The sequence below is a fragment of the Ursus maritimus genome, unplaced genomic scaffold, assembly GCF_017311325.1.
Source record: "Ursus maritimus isolate PB19 unplaced genomic scaffold, ASM1731132v1 scaffold_20, whole genome shotgun sequence".
Taxonomy (NCBI): domain Eukaryota; kingdom Metazoa; phylum Chordata; class Mammalia; order Carnivora; family Ursidae; genus Ursus; species Ursus maritimus.
This window is the reverse complement of record NW_024424453.1, coordinates 28,470,163-28,488,213: the sequence shown is the minus strand read 5'-3', so window position 1 is coordinate 28,488,213 and position 18,051 is coordinate 28,470,163. Positions and strand designations below refer to the sequence as shown.

Below are 18,051 nucleotides of genomic sequence, written 5' to 3'. Positions count from 1 at the left end.
GAGAAGAATTCAAATTCCAAACATTTAAATACCTGCCATGTACTAGGGAAAACTGATGGAGAACAATCATTACCTAGACATACCCTTATAAAATTATTACACTTTAAAGATAAGAGAAAACTCCACATGGCCTTCAGGCAAAAAAGATGAAATAACTTACAAAAACAACATAGATTGGCATCAGAATTTTCAAAAACAATATATACAAAGAAAGGCAGCAGTGGAGTAGCATTTTCAGGAAACTCAAGAAAAAAAAAATGCAAACCAAGAACAGTACATCCAAACAATCTGTTGAACAATCAAGGCTTTGGTAAAGGTTTTGAATGTGCAGAACTCAAGAAATATTGTGCACGTGTCCTTCCTGAGTATTCCAGAGGACCATCCTACCAACACGACAGGGAAACTTCACAAAGGACTGATAGTGAGCATTTCATATATTTGATTGTGGAGTTAAGACTGAACAAGAATGAGGTCCATGGGTTAAAAAATATATATAAATAATTTATTATCTGACAAAGTAGATAAATTTAATGAAAAACAGTGGAAGAGAGAAAATGGAGAAACAGAATAAGATCACTGCAACAGAAGCAATAAGTAGGGGTCAAAACATATAATTTACAACTGACAAAAGGTTAAGTAAGAAGGGGGTTTAAGGGCACCGTAAGAATAAAACTAACAAACCCTTTCCTAAGTAAGAAAAGGAAAAACAAAAACAGAGGACACGATACTTGAAGAAACATGTAACATACACACATACATAACATAAATTACAATATATGACAGAACTGAGACCAAATATAAATCATATTAAATGTGAATGGGCTTAAGTCACCTGGTTGAAAGAAAAAGATTTTTAAAATGGCTCAGAAAGCAAAACTCAATTCTATGCTCAATTCTACCTGTAAAATACAGCAATCCCCAAAGGCTAAAATGAAGGAATGCACAGGATTATAAGGCAAATGAAAATCAAAAGATAGTACGGATTGAAATCCTGATACCAAAGTAGACTTCAAGCCAAAAAGTATTAAATGAAAAAAAGAACACATTCCAAGTCACATTAATAGCTATGGATATCTATGCGCTAATTAAATAGCCATCACCCATCTAAAACAAAACCACATGAGATGCAAGAAACAGAAACACACCACATTAGGATACTTGAAAATAACTCTTAGTATGAGTTGAGTTAAATGAACAAAAAATAGGAAAGGATATAAAAGATTTAAACAACAATCAGTAAGTCAGATCGTCTGTGTGTATGTGTGTTTGTGTGTGTGTGTGTAGAAAAGACTATCCATGTTGGAGAATATATCTTCTCATAAAATGTTCTCAAAAATCAAGAAATGTTCTCAAAAATTGATCATATATCAGGGCATAAAGATCAGTAAGTACTATGAAGTAGAAATATTACAAACGACAGTTTGATCACAATGTAATAAAATAAGAAATTAAAAACAAAACAAAGTCCATCTGGAAAGTGATGAAAACTCTATCTTATTTTTTTTAAGATTTTATTTATTTATTTGACAGAGAGAGAGACAGCCAGCGAGAGAGGGAACACAAGCAGGGGGAGTGGGAGAGGAAGAAGCAGGCTCCCAGCGGAGGAGCCTGATGCGGGGCTCGATCCCAGAATCCCAGGATCACGCCCTGAGCCGAAGGCAGACGCTTAACGACTGAGCCACCCAGGCGCCCCGAAAACTCTATTTCTGAATAAAGGGTATTTGAGTATTCCTTCTAGTATTTTTATTTTGCAACTTTTCGTAAGTCAGAATTATTTCCAAGTGAAAAGTAAAACAACAATAACGACAACAACAACAACAAACAAAACCAACTTAAAATTCCTTGTTGGCAAGGATGGGGGACACTGGGTGCTCAACACATTACTAGTAGGCGTATAAACTGGTACAACCACAATATGACCCAGCAATTTCACTTTTGGGCATATACCAAAAAGAAATGCATGCACACATATTCCAAGAGACATGCACAAGAATGTCTACGTGATTGGTAAGAGCAAAAATCTTGTAGCCATCTAAATGCTCATCAACAAGGATATGTAAATTGTGGCGTGCCCATTTAATGGAATATTCTGCAGCAATGAAACCAATTAGCTAAAGTTACAGGAACATGGACACAGCTTTCAAACAAAGGCTGAACAAAAAAAGACTCAGAATATATATTATAATTTCATGTCTAAAAGTAAAAAAAACAAGCATAACAAAGCTAGTGTTAGAAGTCAGGAGTGTTACCTCTGGGAGGAAGGAGGAAACAATGAAGGAGAGGCATTAAGAAGGCTCTATGGCACTGGCAATGATCTCCTTCTGAACAGGTACAGTGATTTTCCACCTGTTAATTCTAACATTTCATTTAGCAGCACATTTGTTGTACTTTTTTGATGTATGTCAATTAAAAATTAAGTAGGAGATTATTTAAATATGAGGTCTAACATGTGTTCAATTTTGAGATTATTTCATGGGCCCTTCTGTCTTCAGAGTAAAAAATTCAGTATACCATATTACATCAATTTGAAGAACCACTGGAATGTAAGATGAGGTACCATTTTATGTATTACCAAAAAGAAAAAAAAAAAAGAAAAAGTCCCCCAAACCGACCCCCCCCAAAAGAAAGAAAAACACAGCTAAGTAAACTATGACTCTAAATGATAAAACTTTTAAATGTGTTTTGTGCCTTCACTGAGACTATTTTAGAACCGTCAGCTTTCTACAAGGTATCTAAAGAAGAATGGTGTCAATGACTGGGAATATTTCTGCTATTTTCTTGTTTCTTAGTATTATTTCATTTATTATTCAAAAGCGTCTGTGAGGGGCGCCTGGGTGGCACAGCGGTTGGGCGTCTGCCTTCGGCTCAGGGGTGATCCCGGCTTTATGGGATCGAGCCCCACATCAGGCTCCTCCACTAGGAGCCTGCTTCTTCCTCTCCCACTCCCCCTGCTTGTGTTCCCTCTCTCGCTGGCTGTCTCTATCTCTGTCGAATAAATAAATAAAATCTTAAAAAAAGAACAAAGAGTCTGTGAGCTACAAGACCTTAGAGATCATCTAGATACACTCCATGATTTTATAGATGGGGATAATGGAGCCCAAAGAGGCTGACCTGCCTTAAGCAGCAAGAAGCCAAGCAGAAGCCTGATTCTAGATCTCAGTTCTCAAACCAGTGGTTTTTCTCTATTTCTTAAGGCATAATGAGCAGTGTTAATTGTAGTACAAAATGTTACTTTTTCGAGCAAAGGTTTTGCTTGGTGAAAACTAGCCAAAGTATCGTTTTATATTTATTTTCTGAAAATGAACAATATGTAAATTTTATAAACCTACTCCTAAACACACCAGTAAAAATTATTAGAATGTTGCTTTATTTTTTTTAAGTAGGCTCCATGCCCAGCATGTAGCCCAACACTGGGCTTGAACTCCTGACCCTGAGATCAAGAATCAGACACTTAACCAACTGAGCCACGCAGGCACCCCAGAATGTTGCTTCTTAATACCCTATCAGCAAAACTCCAATAGATGACAAGTACAAATAGTGAAGAAAATCATTTTTGGGGATAAGAGGAAACCATTTATTGTCAAATAAGCTCTTGATTTATGAATGAATTTCTCAGAAAGGGAGCCATCCTCCAGTGCTCAGGAGAGCAAACAAAGATGCAGACTTAACTCTTCTTTTCAAGGGAAATGACTTCAAAATAAGGTGATAACAGACACATTCTTGGAAAGCAAGCACTGAGTGTACTGCTAGAATCAAAACATAAGTAGCAATGGGTTTATATCATCGTTTATAAAATTATTTCATCACACCATTTCATTTGATCCTTAAGATAAATCCGTAAGTTTTCAGAGCAAGTGATATCCTCTTTGTACAAAAGAAAAAGCTTATGCCTGGATATGTTAAATGATCTGTCTAGAGTCATACTGTTCGTGACAGATCTAGGACTTGAACCCACTCCTGATTTCACACCATTTTACCTCCAGCTGTTATCTCAACCCTAAATATATGGTGGGACTCGATAATATGAATCTACCTGCCAGTATCTCTGAAAAACTTACTACCACAAACTTTATAGAGGTGATACAAAATCTGGAGCTTTAACTTTAATATACTACGAATTGTTAATTATTAACTCCAGGACCGTTTTCTATAAACCTTACCTTCACATCAAAGGAAGGCTTGAAGAGTTTGTCCTTGGACAGAAATTTTGATGGTGTATCCAGATGTAAGGAGGGCTCCTTCTGAAGTGGCTGTCCCACTGGTGGGGAAACGGAAACCTGTCTGGTGTGTTGTGAGATCACAGCATGGAAAGCTTTACTCTGGAAGTGGTTCATATCTAAAGGTGTAACGGCTGTTTTCCTGTGAGTTTCCAGGTGTGCAACAGGATGCTCCGGAGTATCTGGATTTAGATTCACCCTGTTGGTTATTTCAGTTTCCAAACTTTGCTCTAAATATAAAATGAAAAGACACAAATGTGAGCCACTGAGGTCATCTTTATCTCCAGAGGCATACACAAAGTGATATTTTTATATCTTGTTAGTTTTCATGTGAATTCTCAAATATACTTTAAATCACAAAGTTATAGACCTACTTTCCAAGAAATAAACCAAATGATGTATTAAAATATACGCTGAGTTAGACAAAGCACATCACTGTAACAATTAATGAAATTAGATTTCCTGTTTCATTTTATTGTAACCTGAAATTTTTTTTTTTTTTTAAGATTTCATTATTCGATAGAGAGAGCATACAAGCAGGAGGAGCAGTAGAGGGAGAGGGAGAAGCAGGCTTTCCGTTGAGCAGGAAGCCCAATGAGGGGCTTGATTCTAGGACTCTGGGATCATGACCTGAGCCAAAGGCAGAAACTTAACTGACTAAGCCACCCAGGGGTCCCTAATTTGAAATATTTATAATTAACCTCATGATTTGCCAAATATTATATGTGTCATCTTAGTCAACGGCAGAGTTAAAAAAAAAAACAAAACAAAACCGAATTACATGTACTCTGAGTTAACCACAGTGAAGTTTTTACAAAGTTCTTAGTGAAATTTTAATATGACCTAAATGTCACTTTGCCTCAGTTATAAAATTTCCAGTCTGTTTGGGTAAGCAATAATGGCTTTGAGAGCTGTGCCCAAGCTACTAACTCGTCCCTGAAGTTTGCCTAGGGATGCCATCATCTTAGGAGAGGGGGTACTGTGTCCTCCCACCAGCCTTTTTTCAACATTTAACAAAAACACTTATTAGATGGCTATGCCATGCCAGGTCCAATGCTAGACAACGGAAATATATAATGCACAAGACATGCATATTCCTTGCCCTTTCAGAGCTTGTAACTNNGTAGGGAAAGCAAACTAGAACTAGAACACTGGGATCAAAGGTTTAAAGGGGATAATATGAAGGGAGTTTTGGCAAGACAAAGGCCATACTTGGTAGGTCAAGGAAGCCTTCCCAGGGAAAGTGACATCCAAGCTGAGAACTGAAAGATAAGGACAAAGAGGCAAGTATGAGGTGGGCTGGACAAAAGACACAGCAGTCCAAAGATGAGACGAAGAGAGAGCACACCAATGAAATGGTGTGTCAGTGTGAGCCACAGAAGGAACAGTAAACCAGATCCTAGCCCACATTTTAAGACTTCAAACACTGAGACCCCAGTATGCTTCTAGACTGTTTTCTATCTTCCAGCTTTTGGACAGCGCCTGCAGTAGAGAGCAGATACAAATTAAGTATCTGTGCTATGAACACATTTATATTGCCACCTAATAAGGAATGCTCAACAGATGTGCACAACACTCAATGTGAAAAGTAGAAATCAATGACCTTTTCTAAAGATAAGCTTTGACACAATTCATATTCCAGAAACCATCAAATTGTAAAAATACATATAAAAGAACAAAATAAAAGTATTAACCTTCTTTAGTTGACTTTTCAATCAGAAAATGGCTTTCATTTGCTCTCTTTCCCATTCTAGCAGTCTCCAACAGCCAAGATATGGTGACCGCTGGTAAATTCCACTTCTTGGCAGCATCATATTTAGAACCACCTGGTTCTTTCAATACAAGATGTGTACTGGCAAACATGCCTTTCTTTGCATTGGATTTGCGAACAAAGAATTCTTGAACGCTGAAAATTATATTTAAATAGAAGTAAATGGTCATATACACAACTAGCGAGCAAGCTAAGAAGGAAGTTTCTAAAACAACTGCTGTTAGAGTTCTATGTATAATACTCGCTGATGAAAAGTTGATGTATTTACTCATTCTCTTACGAATGCTTACTCTAAGATAAAAATGTATTACTACAGTAAACCTTTTTATAAAAAAATAAACAAATTAAACTAGACTCTCAAGAAGTAACCAGGTAAATTACCTCCTTAATTAGTCATCACCTAACCACCTTGGCCCTTCTTCCCAAGAGGAGGTGTGGAATAGCTAGGGAGCACAGAAAGAGTATGAATAACATACCGTATCTTTCTAGTCCGCTGTCTTCCCAAAACATTTTCAGACATAATCTCACTTGATACCCTTAATATTTGTGAAATACCAGTATTTTACAAAATATTGGGTTTTTTCTCAAAGATTTTATTTATTTGTCAGAGAGAGAGTGCACGCACGTGTGTGCACCAAGCAGGGGGAGCAGCAGGTGGAGGGAAAAGCAGGCTCTCCACTGAGCAGGGAGCCCGATGCAGGACCACGGGATCATGACTTGAGCCAAAGGCAGACGCTTAACAGACTGAGCCACCCAGGTGTCTCTTTTACAAAATACTGTAAAGATACAACCTGGGAAAAGATACAATTAAGTGACTTGCGCAAGAGCACAGAATATTAAGCACACAGACCGGGGGCAGAAAGAGAAGTCTGCCACTTGACGTATGAACAGATTTTTTTTTGTTAACAACTTCTGGGTTTTACGCTCTAGTTCCCACTTTTAAGATTCTTTAAATCTCCCACATTTTTCCTAGCACTTTCATGGTTTCATTTTTCACATTTAACTCACTGATCCATTTGGTACTTATTTTGGTATGAGATGTGGCTCTAACTTGATTGAATCCTATTTACTGAATAAGCCATCTCTCTTCTTCAATGACTTGAAATATCACTTTTTTTTTTTTTAAAGATTTTATTTATTTGACAGAGAGAGAGCAAGAGAGAGAGCACAAGCAGGGGGAGAGGCAGAGGGAGAAGCAGGCACCCCACTGAGCAGGGAGCCTAATGCCGGGCTCGATCCCAGACCCTGGGATCTTGACCTGAGCTGAAGGAAGAAGCTTAACTGACGGAGCCACCCAGGCACCCCACTTTTTATTTTATTTTATTTTATTTTTTAAGATTTTATTTATTTATTTGACAGAGAGAGAGACAGCCAGCGAGAGAGAGAACACAAGCAGGGGGAGTGGGAGAGGAAGAAGCAGGCTCATAGCGGAGGAGCCTGATGTGGGGCTCGATCCCATAACGCCAGGATCACGCCCTGAGCCGAAGGCAGACGCTTAACCGCTGTGCCACCCAGGCGCCCCCCCTTTTTTTTTTAAAATAAAGATTTTGTTTATTTATTTGAGAGAAAGAGCACGAGCGGGGGGGAAGGGGAGAGGGAGAAGCAGATTCCCCACTGAGTGTGGAGCCTGATGTGGGCTCAATCCCAGGACCCTGAGGTCATGACCTGAGTTGAAGGCAGATGCTTAACTGACTGAACCACCACCCAGGCACCCCAGAATATCACTTTTATCATACACTAAATTCCTGTTTGCATTTGGGTCTATTTCTAGATTTTCTGTTCGTTCACGGAATTTTCTGCAACGTATTAAAGCCACACTATTATTTAGTGAGGTTTTACAAAATAGATTTAAATAACTATTCTGTTTCAGAATTTTCATGACTTTCCTGGTTGCTAAACTTTTCTTGTGAACTCAAGAATTTAGTTTGCTTTTTCCCTCCCGAAAATATTTGGATGGCATTTTAACTGGGATGTTAAATTTATACGTTAATGTAGGAGACAAAAGAAACTTCTTTATAATTTTTCCAAGAATACGGGTATCTTTTCTACTGTTATCTTAATAGTATTTTATAAGCTTCTGTAGCTCTTCCAAGTTTCACATTAAACCTGTTGGTAGGTACTTTCTCTCTCACTGTAAACTTAGTTTTCATTAGCTTTTCTAACTGGTTGTATGAAGGTCAATGATTTCTGTGTATTAATTTGCTACATAGCCACTTTACTGAATTTTTCTCCAGGCATTGCTTTAGTTTACCCCATGGAACTTGGTGTCATACTTTTGCTATTGTTACTTTCTAGATTTTCTGCAACTTCAGTTTTTTCCAAAAAGCTTTTTATTGTTTAGCATAATTCAAATACAGAACACAGCAAAAGAGAGAATACAAAACTCAGTGAATTATTATAAAGTGAAAAACCTTTGTATCTACCACCTACATCAGATGACAGAATCTTGCCAGCCACTCTAGAACCTCTCCAATGTGTCCCTTACTCAATTACAACCCCTCAACTCCCTTCTTAGTAGTAGCCACTATTTGAATATTTACGGCAATCACTTCCTTACCTTTCTTTAGTTTTATCAGACAGTGCATTCTTAATAGTTGTTTGTTTTTTTTTTTTGTCTTTTAGCTTATAGGCTCTGTTCTCCATCCTATCCCCTTCATACATATTTGTTGAAGACACTGTATTATTTATAACATAAAGTTATCTCAGAGTCTGGATTTTGCTAACTGCATTTCTGTGCTATAGTTTAACATGTTATTCTCCTACTTCCTATAAATTAGTATTTGAATCTAGAGGCTTCATCAGATTGAGAGGTTTTATCATTTAGGTAAGGCCACTTTAAGGCGGTACTATGTTCTTCCGCAGGAGACATATAGTGTCTGTTTTCCTCTTTATTATGTGACCACTGATTTTCAGGGCCTAGATGTTTTCATTCATTAGGAATTATAGCCCTATCCTTTTTTTTTATTTGTTGGAATACCACTTAAAGGGAAACTTTGTCTTACCCATTATTATGGTACTCTGATACAGATTATATAGGAAAGGCAGGATAAATACTTGATCCTTTCTTATCTGACAGCTTTCAAAATAATGGGCTGGTTTTCCAGCATCTTTCAAATGTGACCAATTAGCTTTGTTTGGTGTCATTACAAAATCATGATTTAAACATTATTTGATGTGTTTGGATATACTGCCATTACTCTCCCTAGTAATATTTAAATTTTCCTGTCTTTGGCCAGTGGAGGTCCTTTTGACACAACTTCCTTAGTAGTCCTTGCTATCTGGCCTGACAAAATGTTCCAGGCTCACTGGCACATTTTCTGCCCCAGATCTGGAATATTTTTTTTTAAAAGACTTTGAGAGAGAGAGTGGAGAGAGTGAGCAAGTGAGCATGAGCACGAGTGGGGAGGAGGGGGTAGAGGGAGAGGGAGAAGCAGGCTCCCCACTGAGCAGGGAGCATGATGTGGGGCTTGATCCCAGCACACTGGGATCATGACCTGAGCCAAAGGCAGACGCCTAACGGGCTGAACAACCCAGGTGCTCCTAAAATTAATCATTTCTTTACATTTTAGTTTGTTTTAGCAGGAAATGGTATTTTAGGATCAAAGTCTGGGCACTGGGATTGCTTATTACCATTGTGTTGATAATGATTTCTAAGCTTATAAATGGGTTTGAATTCCTCTTGGAACCGAGAGTTATGAAATAGTTCTAAAATGTCCAGTTTAGGGGCACCTGGGTGGCACAGTTGTTAAGCATCTGCCTTTGGCTCAGGGCGTGATCCGGCGCTATGGGATCGAGCCCCACATCAGGCTCCTCCGCTAGAAGTCTGCTTCTTCCTCTCCCACTCCCCCTGCTTGTGTTCCCTCTCTCGCTGGCTGTCTCTCTCTGTCAAATAAATAAAATCTAAAAAAAAATAAATAAATAAAATGTCCAGTTTATAAGGTCTTTTCATTTTCTATTTACACTATTCATTTCTAGTCTTTTTGCATGATTAGAGAGTATGGACTGCACTCTTTCTACTTTAGGGAATTTACTGAGGTTTTCTTTGTGGCTAATTTCTTTATAGGCAATGTTTATAAGTGTTCTACAGGCACTCAAAAAAGTATTTTACTGTTTCAAGGTAGATCATACTACTGAAATCTAGATCCTTCCCTGTTTTCTATGTGATCCCTTATGAAGAAAAAGATGGGAATTAAAGTCTCCTACAAGTAACGCATTTTTGTTGATTGCACCTTGTATCTCCTATTGTTTTTGTCTTATGAATGATAGTCATGTCCTTTTTGATATATATATATACATATATATATATCATATATATATATATCTTCAGTGATATATATATATATATGTATATATATATATCTTCAGTGTGAATAGCTATTTACAGCACTCTTCTTTTTCCTACTTAATGCCTTTTCATTTGAATCCAAACTTGTCTGCCATTAGAACTGCAACCCCTCCTTTCCTTTTGTTTGCTATTTCTTTGACTTACCTTTGCCCATTTTTTTTTCAGATGTTCTGAATCAATTTGTTTTAGGTTTGTCTCTTTAAAGTCATTTTAAGTGTTGCTGCAAGATTGAATCTAAAAGAACTTTTTTTAAAAAATATAAAAGTCTAGTTCATTTACATTTACTGATATAATAGTCACATACTTCCTTTTAAAACAGTCACCACCTAAGGTTCACTTAGGGGTTGGGCTAATTTGGATTTTGGAATTAACTTTCAAGTTCATTTTTTTTTCCTTTGCAAGTACTCATTACTGAAAAAAGAATAAATCACCCATATGGCCCATGGAAGGGAATGTGCAAAGTTCAATAATGGCCCTCATATCAGCCTTACGTACTCCCTCTCCTGGTAGGTAAGCACTAATGCCCATGGTCTGAACCTCTGCCAGGTATCCATCTAGTAGTACTGAGCCATCATTAAGGTACACTACACACTACCCATAAATATTATAAAGACACCCAGCCCAATTCCAATTTGAATGTTCACCAATAAGTCAAAACACATAAAAGTACACCATGATAGCAGGTGCACGAAAAATACTACGTACCTTGCTCCAAGGCGATTTGCTAAGAATGTCAACGAATCTTTTTCTGCTCCTGCACACTGGCTGAATGAAATAACACAATCCTCTAACGGAGTCATTCCTGCCATTACTGGGACTGGCATGAAGAGAGGATTTGACTTTGGATCAATTAAAGTCTGATAGTCTATACAAGTTACCTTTTAAAAACAAGAGACACAAGAACAGCAACGTGAAATAAGCAACCAGTGGTTAACACTGGTTTAGTTACAGGAGCAGTAATTTTAGTTTACAGGAAAAGCAAATTTATTTCAATATAACCTGGTGTGTATGCTCATTCTCAATACACTTCATATTATATTAAAAAAATCAATTCATTATACAGGATATTAAGATCAGGCAGGTTTAGCATTTAACTTACTAAATATTGCTGTAAATTTAATTTCTTCCCAATTATTCATTTATAAATTTTCCTCTTAACTCTTGGAAAGTTAAAAAAAAATGATGAAATTACCAGTGTTCAGCCAATAAAAAAGAACAATACAAAAGTGCACGCATGCTTTGGTTGTGAAAAAACAAGGAGGCCTGAAATAGTATGAGATGACCTGGCGTAACTTCTGCTGCTGTGGCCCCAGGGAAACAATAAGCGCTACTCGGCCAGGATCAGGGCCAAGAAGCTTGAGCATTTTTCTATCTTACAATTCCCTTTGCTAAAGGCAAAATCTAAACCTTGCTCAAACACCAATTTACCTAAAATGAAATAAACATTAACACTCTCAGCATCTGATATCCTTCAACACTACCTTTCAACTGCTACAGGGTTTTCTTACCAGCCACGTATTTGTGACAACTTCTCCCGCTGTTGCTTCTACTTCACACCCGAGCAGAGGAACCACGGCATAATCAGCAACAATTCTGCTCTGAAGGGACACGATTTTTCCAGCGTTTTCTCTTATAATATTTGCAATATTAGATTCATTTTCATTACTAAACCCCAAAACAAGGAAACTCTTTTGGCTAAATAAACCTTCTTCAGTAATAGTAGAAGCATCAGGGAGGCAACGAGTGACAGAAGACTGGTTTTCTTCTTGTAGAGAAATACGAGTGGAGTCATTAAAGGGCTCAACTTCAGACTTCACAGCTTCAACTGAAAGAGAAAAAGAAATGTTTTCTAGCAGGTAATTTATCTTACTCTTAAAAGTAACATGAAGCCTGAGAACTGTGACTACACTCACAAAAACTAAGGCTCAGTAAGTACACAATGAGGAAAGGATACGAACCCATCCCATCTTCTTAGCTACCAAGAGTACAGTCATTATTTCCACCTTCCATTAGGAATGACAACAGCAATCATGTCACTGTTCTAGGTATTCCTAGTACACTGGAAACTCCAATTAATTGAAAATTAAGAAGCTCCAATAACTCCCTAGACCTATCTCAGTCCCAAAATCGGTTTTGGTAATTCACAACAGAATTGAGAAAATATCATTAAGGAAGAAAACAGAAGTAATAGCCTAAGTGGTCAAGCCCTTCACATGGAAATAACCACATAAATATAATAAGAGAATTAAGGTTATTGCTTTTTTGTGGTTCCTTATCTTTCAAAAACTCCTAAAATTTTCATATTGAGATTACAGCTGCTTAGCTACTACAAATATGGATTTAAGAGAACTGATGAAGGACCCAAACAAATAGTCTCAACTATTGCATTTCCGACTCAAGTTGGCTGATAGGCAGAAAAAAACCCATAAATGTCAGTAACACATATATAATCCCGAATATGCAATAAACACTGGCGAATCAAGGGTAAAAGTTTAAAAGGTAAAAACTTAGTACTATTTAACATACCACTGGGAGTCAACAAAAAGAAATAAAAGGCTCCAAAATGGCAAGGAAAAAGTCAAACTTTCACTATTTGCAGATGACATGATATAATATGCAGAAAACCTGAAAGACCACCAAAAACTTGCTAGAACTAATACGTGAATTCAGCAAAGTTACAGGATATAAAACCAATGTGCAGAAATCTGTTGCATGTCTATACACCAACAATGAAGCAGCAGAAAAAGAAATCAAGGAATCTCTCTCATCTGCAATTGCACCAAAACCAATAAGATACCTAGGAATAAACCTAACTAAGGAGGTAAAAGATCTGTACTCCGAAAACGAGATCATTTATGAGAGAAGTTGAAGAGCACACAAAGAAATGGAAAACATTCCACGCTCAGAAATTGGAAGAACAGGGGCGCCTGGGTGGCACAGCGGTTAAGCGTCTGCCTTCGGCTCAGGGCGTGATCCCGGCATTACAGGATCGAGCCCCACGTCAGGCTCCTCCACTATGAGCCTGCTTCTTCCTCTCCCACTCCCCCTGCTTGTGTTCCCTCTCTCGCTGGCTGTCTCTATCTCTGTCAAATAAATAAATAAAATCTTTAAAAAAAAAAAATTGGAAAAATAAACATTGTGAAAATGTCCACACTACCCAAAGCAATCTATGTATTTAATGCAATCCCTATCAAAATACCACCAGATTTTTCACAGAGCTAGAACAAACAATCCTAATATTTGTATGGAACCACAAAAGACCCCAAACAGCCAAAGCAATTCTGAAAAAGAAAAACAAAACTGGAGGCATCACAATTCTGGATCTTAAGCTGTATTACAAAGCTGTAGTCATCAAGACAGTATGGTACTGGCACAAAAACAGACATATAGATCAATGGAACAGAACAGAGAACCCAGAAATGGATGCACAACTATATGGTCAACTAATGTTTGACAAAGCAGGAAAGAATATGCAATGGAAAAAAGTCTCTTCAACAAACGGTGTTTGGAAAAGAAAACTGGACAGTAACATGCAGAAAAATGAAACGACCACTTTCTTACACCATACACAAAAATAAATTCAAAATGGATGAAAGACTTAAATGTTGAGACAGAAAACAACCAAAATCCTAGAGGAGAATACAGGCAGCATCCTCTTTGACCTTCGCCTAGCAACTTCTTACTAGACACACTGCTGGAGGCAAGGGAAGCAAAAGCAAAAATGAACTACTGGGACTTCATCAAGATAAAAAAGCTTTTGCACAGCAGAGGAAACAATCAACAAAACTAAAAGGTAGCCTATGGAATGGGAGAAAATATATGCAAATGACATATCAGATAAAGCGTTAGTATTCAAAATCTATAAAGAACTTATCAAACTCAACACCCAAAAAACCAAATAATACAGTAATGAAATGGGCAGAAGACATGAATAGACACTTTTCCAAAGAAGACATCCAGATGGCTAACAGACACATGAAAAGATGCTCAACATCACTCATCATCAGAGAAATACAAATCAAAACTGCAATCAGACACCTCACACCTGTCAGAATGGCTAAAATTAACAAACCAGGAAACGACAGGTGTTGGCAAGGATGCACAGAAAGGGGAACACTCCTACATTGTTGGGAATGGAAACTGGTGCAGCCACTCTGGAAAACAGTATGGAGGTTCCTCAAAAAGTTGAAAATAGATCTACCCTATGACCCAGCAATTGCACTACTGGGTATTTACCCCAAAGATACAAATGTAGTGATTCGAAGGGGCACCTGCACCCCAATGTTTATAGCAGCAACGTCCACAATAGCCAAACTCTGGAAAGAGCCCAGATGTCTATCGACAGATGAATGGATAAAGATGTGGTGCATATATATATACAATAGAATATTATCCAGCCATCAAAAAAACGAAATCTTGCCATTTGCAGTGACGTAGATGGAGCTAGAGCGTATTACACTAAGTGAAATAAGTCAGTCAGAGAAAGACACATACCACATGATCTCACTCGTATGTGAAATTTAAGAAAGAAAACAAATGAACATATGGGAACAGGGAAAGGTAAAAAAGAAGAAAAGGAAATAACCCAAGAGAGACTCTTAGGGATAGAGAACAAACTGAGAGTTGATGGAGGGAGATGGGTGGGGGATGGGCTAGATGGGTATTAAAGAGGACACTTGTGATGAGCATGGGGTGTTGTAAGTGATGAATCACTGAATTCTACTCCTGAAACCAATATTGCACAGTATGTTCACTAACTAAAATTTAAATTTAAAAAAAAGGTAAAATCTTAGTTCTTGAAAACTCTAGTGGTGCTGTGTACAGGGATTGGCTAACTACAGCCTAGGAGCCAAACTGGGCCTGCAGCCCTGAGTTAAAAATGGTTTTTATGGGGGACGCATGGATGTCTCAGTCAGTTAAGCATCTGCCTTCGGCTCAGGTCATGACCCCAGGGTCCTGGGATCAAGTCCCGCATTGGGCTCCTTGCTCAGCGGGGAGCCTGCTTCTCCCTCTGCCTGCTGTTTCCTCTGCTTGTGCTCTCTGACAAATAAATAAATAAAATCTTAAAAAAAAAAAAAGGTTTTATGAGGCATCTGGCTGGCTCAGTCAGTTAAACGTCTGTCTTTGGCTCAAGTCATGATCCTGGAGTCCAGGGACTGAAGCTAGAGTTGGGCTCCCTGCTCAGCAGGAAGTCTACTTTTCCCTCTTCCTCTGCAAACCCCTCCTCTCTAACAAATAAAATCTTTAAAAAAAAAAAGAATGTTTTTTATGTTTTTAAATGGTAGTAAAAAGCAGAACGCAAACAAAATAGAATATGTACAGAGACAGAATGTGTATGACAAAGACTAAAGTATTTACTGTCTGGTCCTTCACAAAGTAAGTTTGCCAAGCCATACTTAATGAGATCTCAGCAAGCCTGGAAGCTATTCAAGGATTCTTCATTTATTCACCTACACAGGCAATGTGCTGAGGTACTTTACATGCATGTGATTAGTGCTCATGATACTACTGGTTTATCTTTTTTTTTTTTTTTAAGATTTATTTACCCTTATTTGAGAGAGAGAGAGCGCGCACGCGCGCACACAAGAGAGGAGGGAGGGGAAGAGGGAAGAGGAAGAGAAGCAGACTCCCCGATGAGTGCAGAGTCTGACGTGGGGCTCGACCTGAAGCCCCTGACATCATGACCTGAGCTGAAATCAAGAGTCAGATGCTTAACCAACTGAGCCACCCAGGCATCCCATTCTTCAAAGGGAATCTTAGGCTTAAAGAGGTTAAGTAACTTGCCTAAAGCCATAATAGTTTAAGTGGTAGAAATGAGATATAAACCAAAGGCTGTCTGACTTCAGAGCCCATAATATTATGTTATATAAGTGCCACCTTATTTCTGTCCTCATCTCCAACAGACATTAACACTTAAAATTTTAAAATAATTCTTGCCACATTAAAAAAACTTATAAAACCTTATGAACAAAACTTTCCTACTTCATACAAGTATTCAGATTACTCTTATTGACACTCTGAAGAAGCACAGTTTTTTTTTTTTAATTTTTTTAATTATATTATGTTAGTCACCATACACTACATCCCCGGTTTCCGATGTAAAGTTCGATGATTCATTAGTTGCGTACAACACCCAGGGCACCATGCAATACGTGCCCTCCTTACTACCCATCACCGGTCTATCCCATTCCCCCACCCCCCTCCCCTCTGAGGCCCTCAGTTTGTTTCTCATAGTCCATAGTCTCTCATGCTTCATTCCCCCTTCTGATTACCCCCCCTTTCTTTATCCCTTTCTTCCCCTACCGATCTTCCTAGTTCTTATGTTCCATAGATGAGAGAAATCATATGATAATTGTCTTTCTCTGCTTGATGAAGAAGCACAGTTTTATCTAAAGCATTTACTGATCTGTAGGTCAGGAGACTCTTTGACCTCAGTTTCATACTATAAAGAATTAGGGACAACAGTGTATTTATAATTTTAGAGATATGTGAGGATGAATAAGCTTAGATGGAAACAAAGGTGATATGATAAACAAAGGTGATAATATAAAATATCCTGGAAGGTAGTTTTTAAAATAGCTGTTCTTGGGGCACCTGGTTCGCTGAGTTGGTTAAGTAGCTGCCTTTGGCTCAGGTCATGATCTTGGGGTCCTGGGATCGAGCCCCACATCAGGCTCCTCTGCTATGAGCCTGCTTCTTCCTCTCCCACTCCCCCTGCTTGTTCCCTCTCTCGCTGGCTGTCTCTCTAATAAATAAAATCTTTAAAAATAAAATAGCTATTCTTAATATAAAAAGCAAAAGCAGTTTTTTTCCCTTTGTAATTACTTTGTAATCACACCCAGAAGGCAAAGGAAAACAATTTTGTTTAATGCCTATATACAGCTGGTGAGAGGGCAGATGGAAACCATGTGGAATTTTAAACTAGTACTATAAAAACAAACTAGCAATACTAAGTTCTTACAAACTGCAAGTAAAGCCCTGGTTATTTTTTTAATTTCTTTGACAATTTTATTTATTTAAATTCAATTAGCCAACGTATATTACATCATTAGTTTCTGATGTAGTGTTCAATAATTCGTTAGTTGCATATAACACCCAGTGCTCAGCACATCATGTGCCCTCCTTAATGCCCATCACCCAGTTACCCCATTCCTCCCATCTCCCCTTCTGCAATCCTCAGTGTTTCCCAGAGTCAAGACTCTCATAAAACCCTGAAGTTATTAAGACACTCAGAATAAATTAGATGTTCTACAGCAGTCCTTTCTTTTATTTTATTTGAATAAAACCCCCTTTTTCAAACAGCTCTTATTTAGAAGCCCAACATAAGTCTAAGCCCAACATAAGATAAGTCTAGTATTGATCAAGCTCTCTCAAAAATAATTTTGCTTTAAGACCTGCAGAATACGTGACTATATTCTCTGGGGATTCCCTGAGATTCATGATCACTAAACCCTTTCAAAGACCACTAGCTACTAGAGACAGGAAGGTTTGAGAAACTAATCATTTGCTTCTACCAAGTACCCCTGCTAAAGGATAGTGCATAAAACTGCTTTGAGTCAATGTGTGGCTTTTCTATATCAGAACATCCTGGAAAATTATGAGGATCTCCTGACATAATGTACTGCTAAAGCATAAGCAAATCATCTCACAAAAATCCATTTTTCAGTATACCATTAACAGAAATAGTGTGGGTAAAAAAAGGAAATACTGGATGGGTA

General features: G+C 37.9%; 1 protein-coding gene across 3 annotated transcripts in view; it reads right to left on the bottom strand.

Annotated features, from left to right (window-relative positions):
• Positions 1-18,051, bottom strand: part of TOPBP1 (DNA topoisomerase II binding protein 1) — a 67,716-nt gene that overhangs the window by 28,695 nt on the left and 20,970 nt on the right. For all 3 annotated transcript variants that reach the window (XM_040636805.1, XM_040636804.1, XM_040636806.1), the window contains exons 11-14: positions 11,842-12,158; positions 11,039-11,211; positions 5,912-6,123; positions 4,161-4,447 (exon numbers count right to left, since the gene is read on the bottom strand). In XM_040636805.1, coding sequence (XP_040492739.1) covers positions 4,161-4,447; positions 5,912-6,123; positions 11,039-11,211; positions 11,842-12,158 — 989 coding nt within the window. The remainder of the gene's footprint in view (positions 1-4,160; positions 4,448-5,911; positions 6,124-11,038; positions 11,212-11,841; positions 12,159-18,051) is intronic.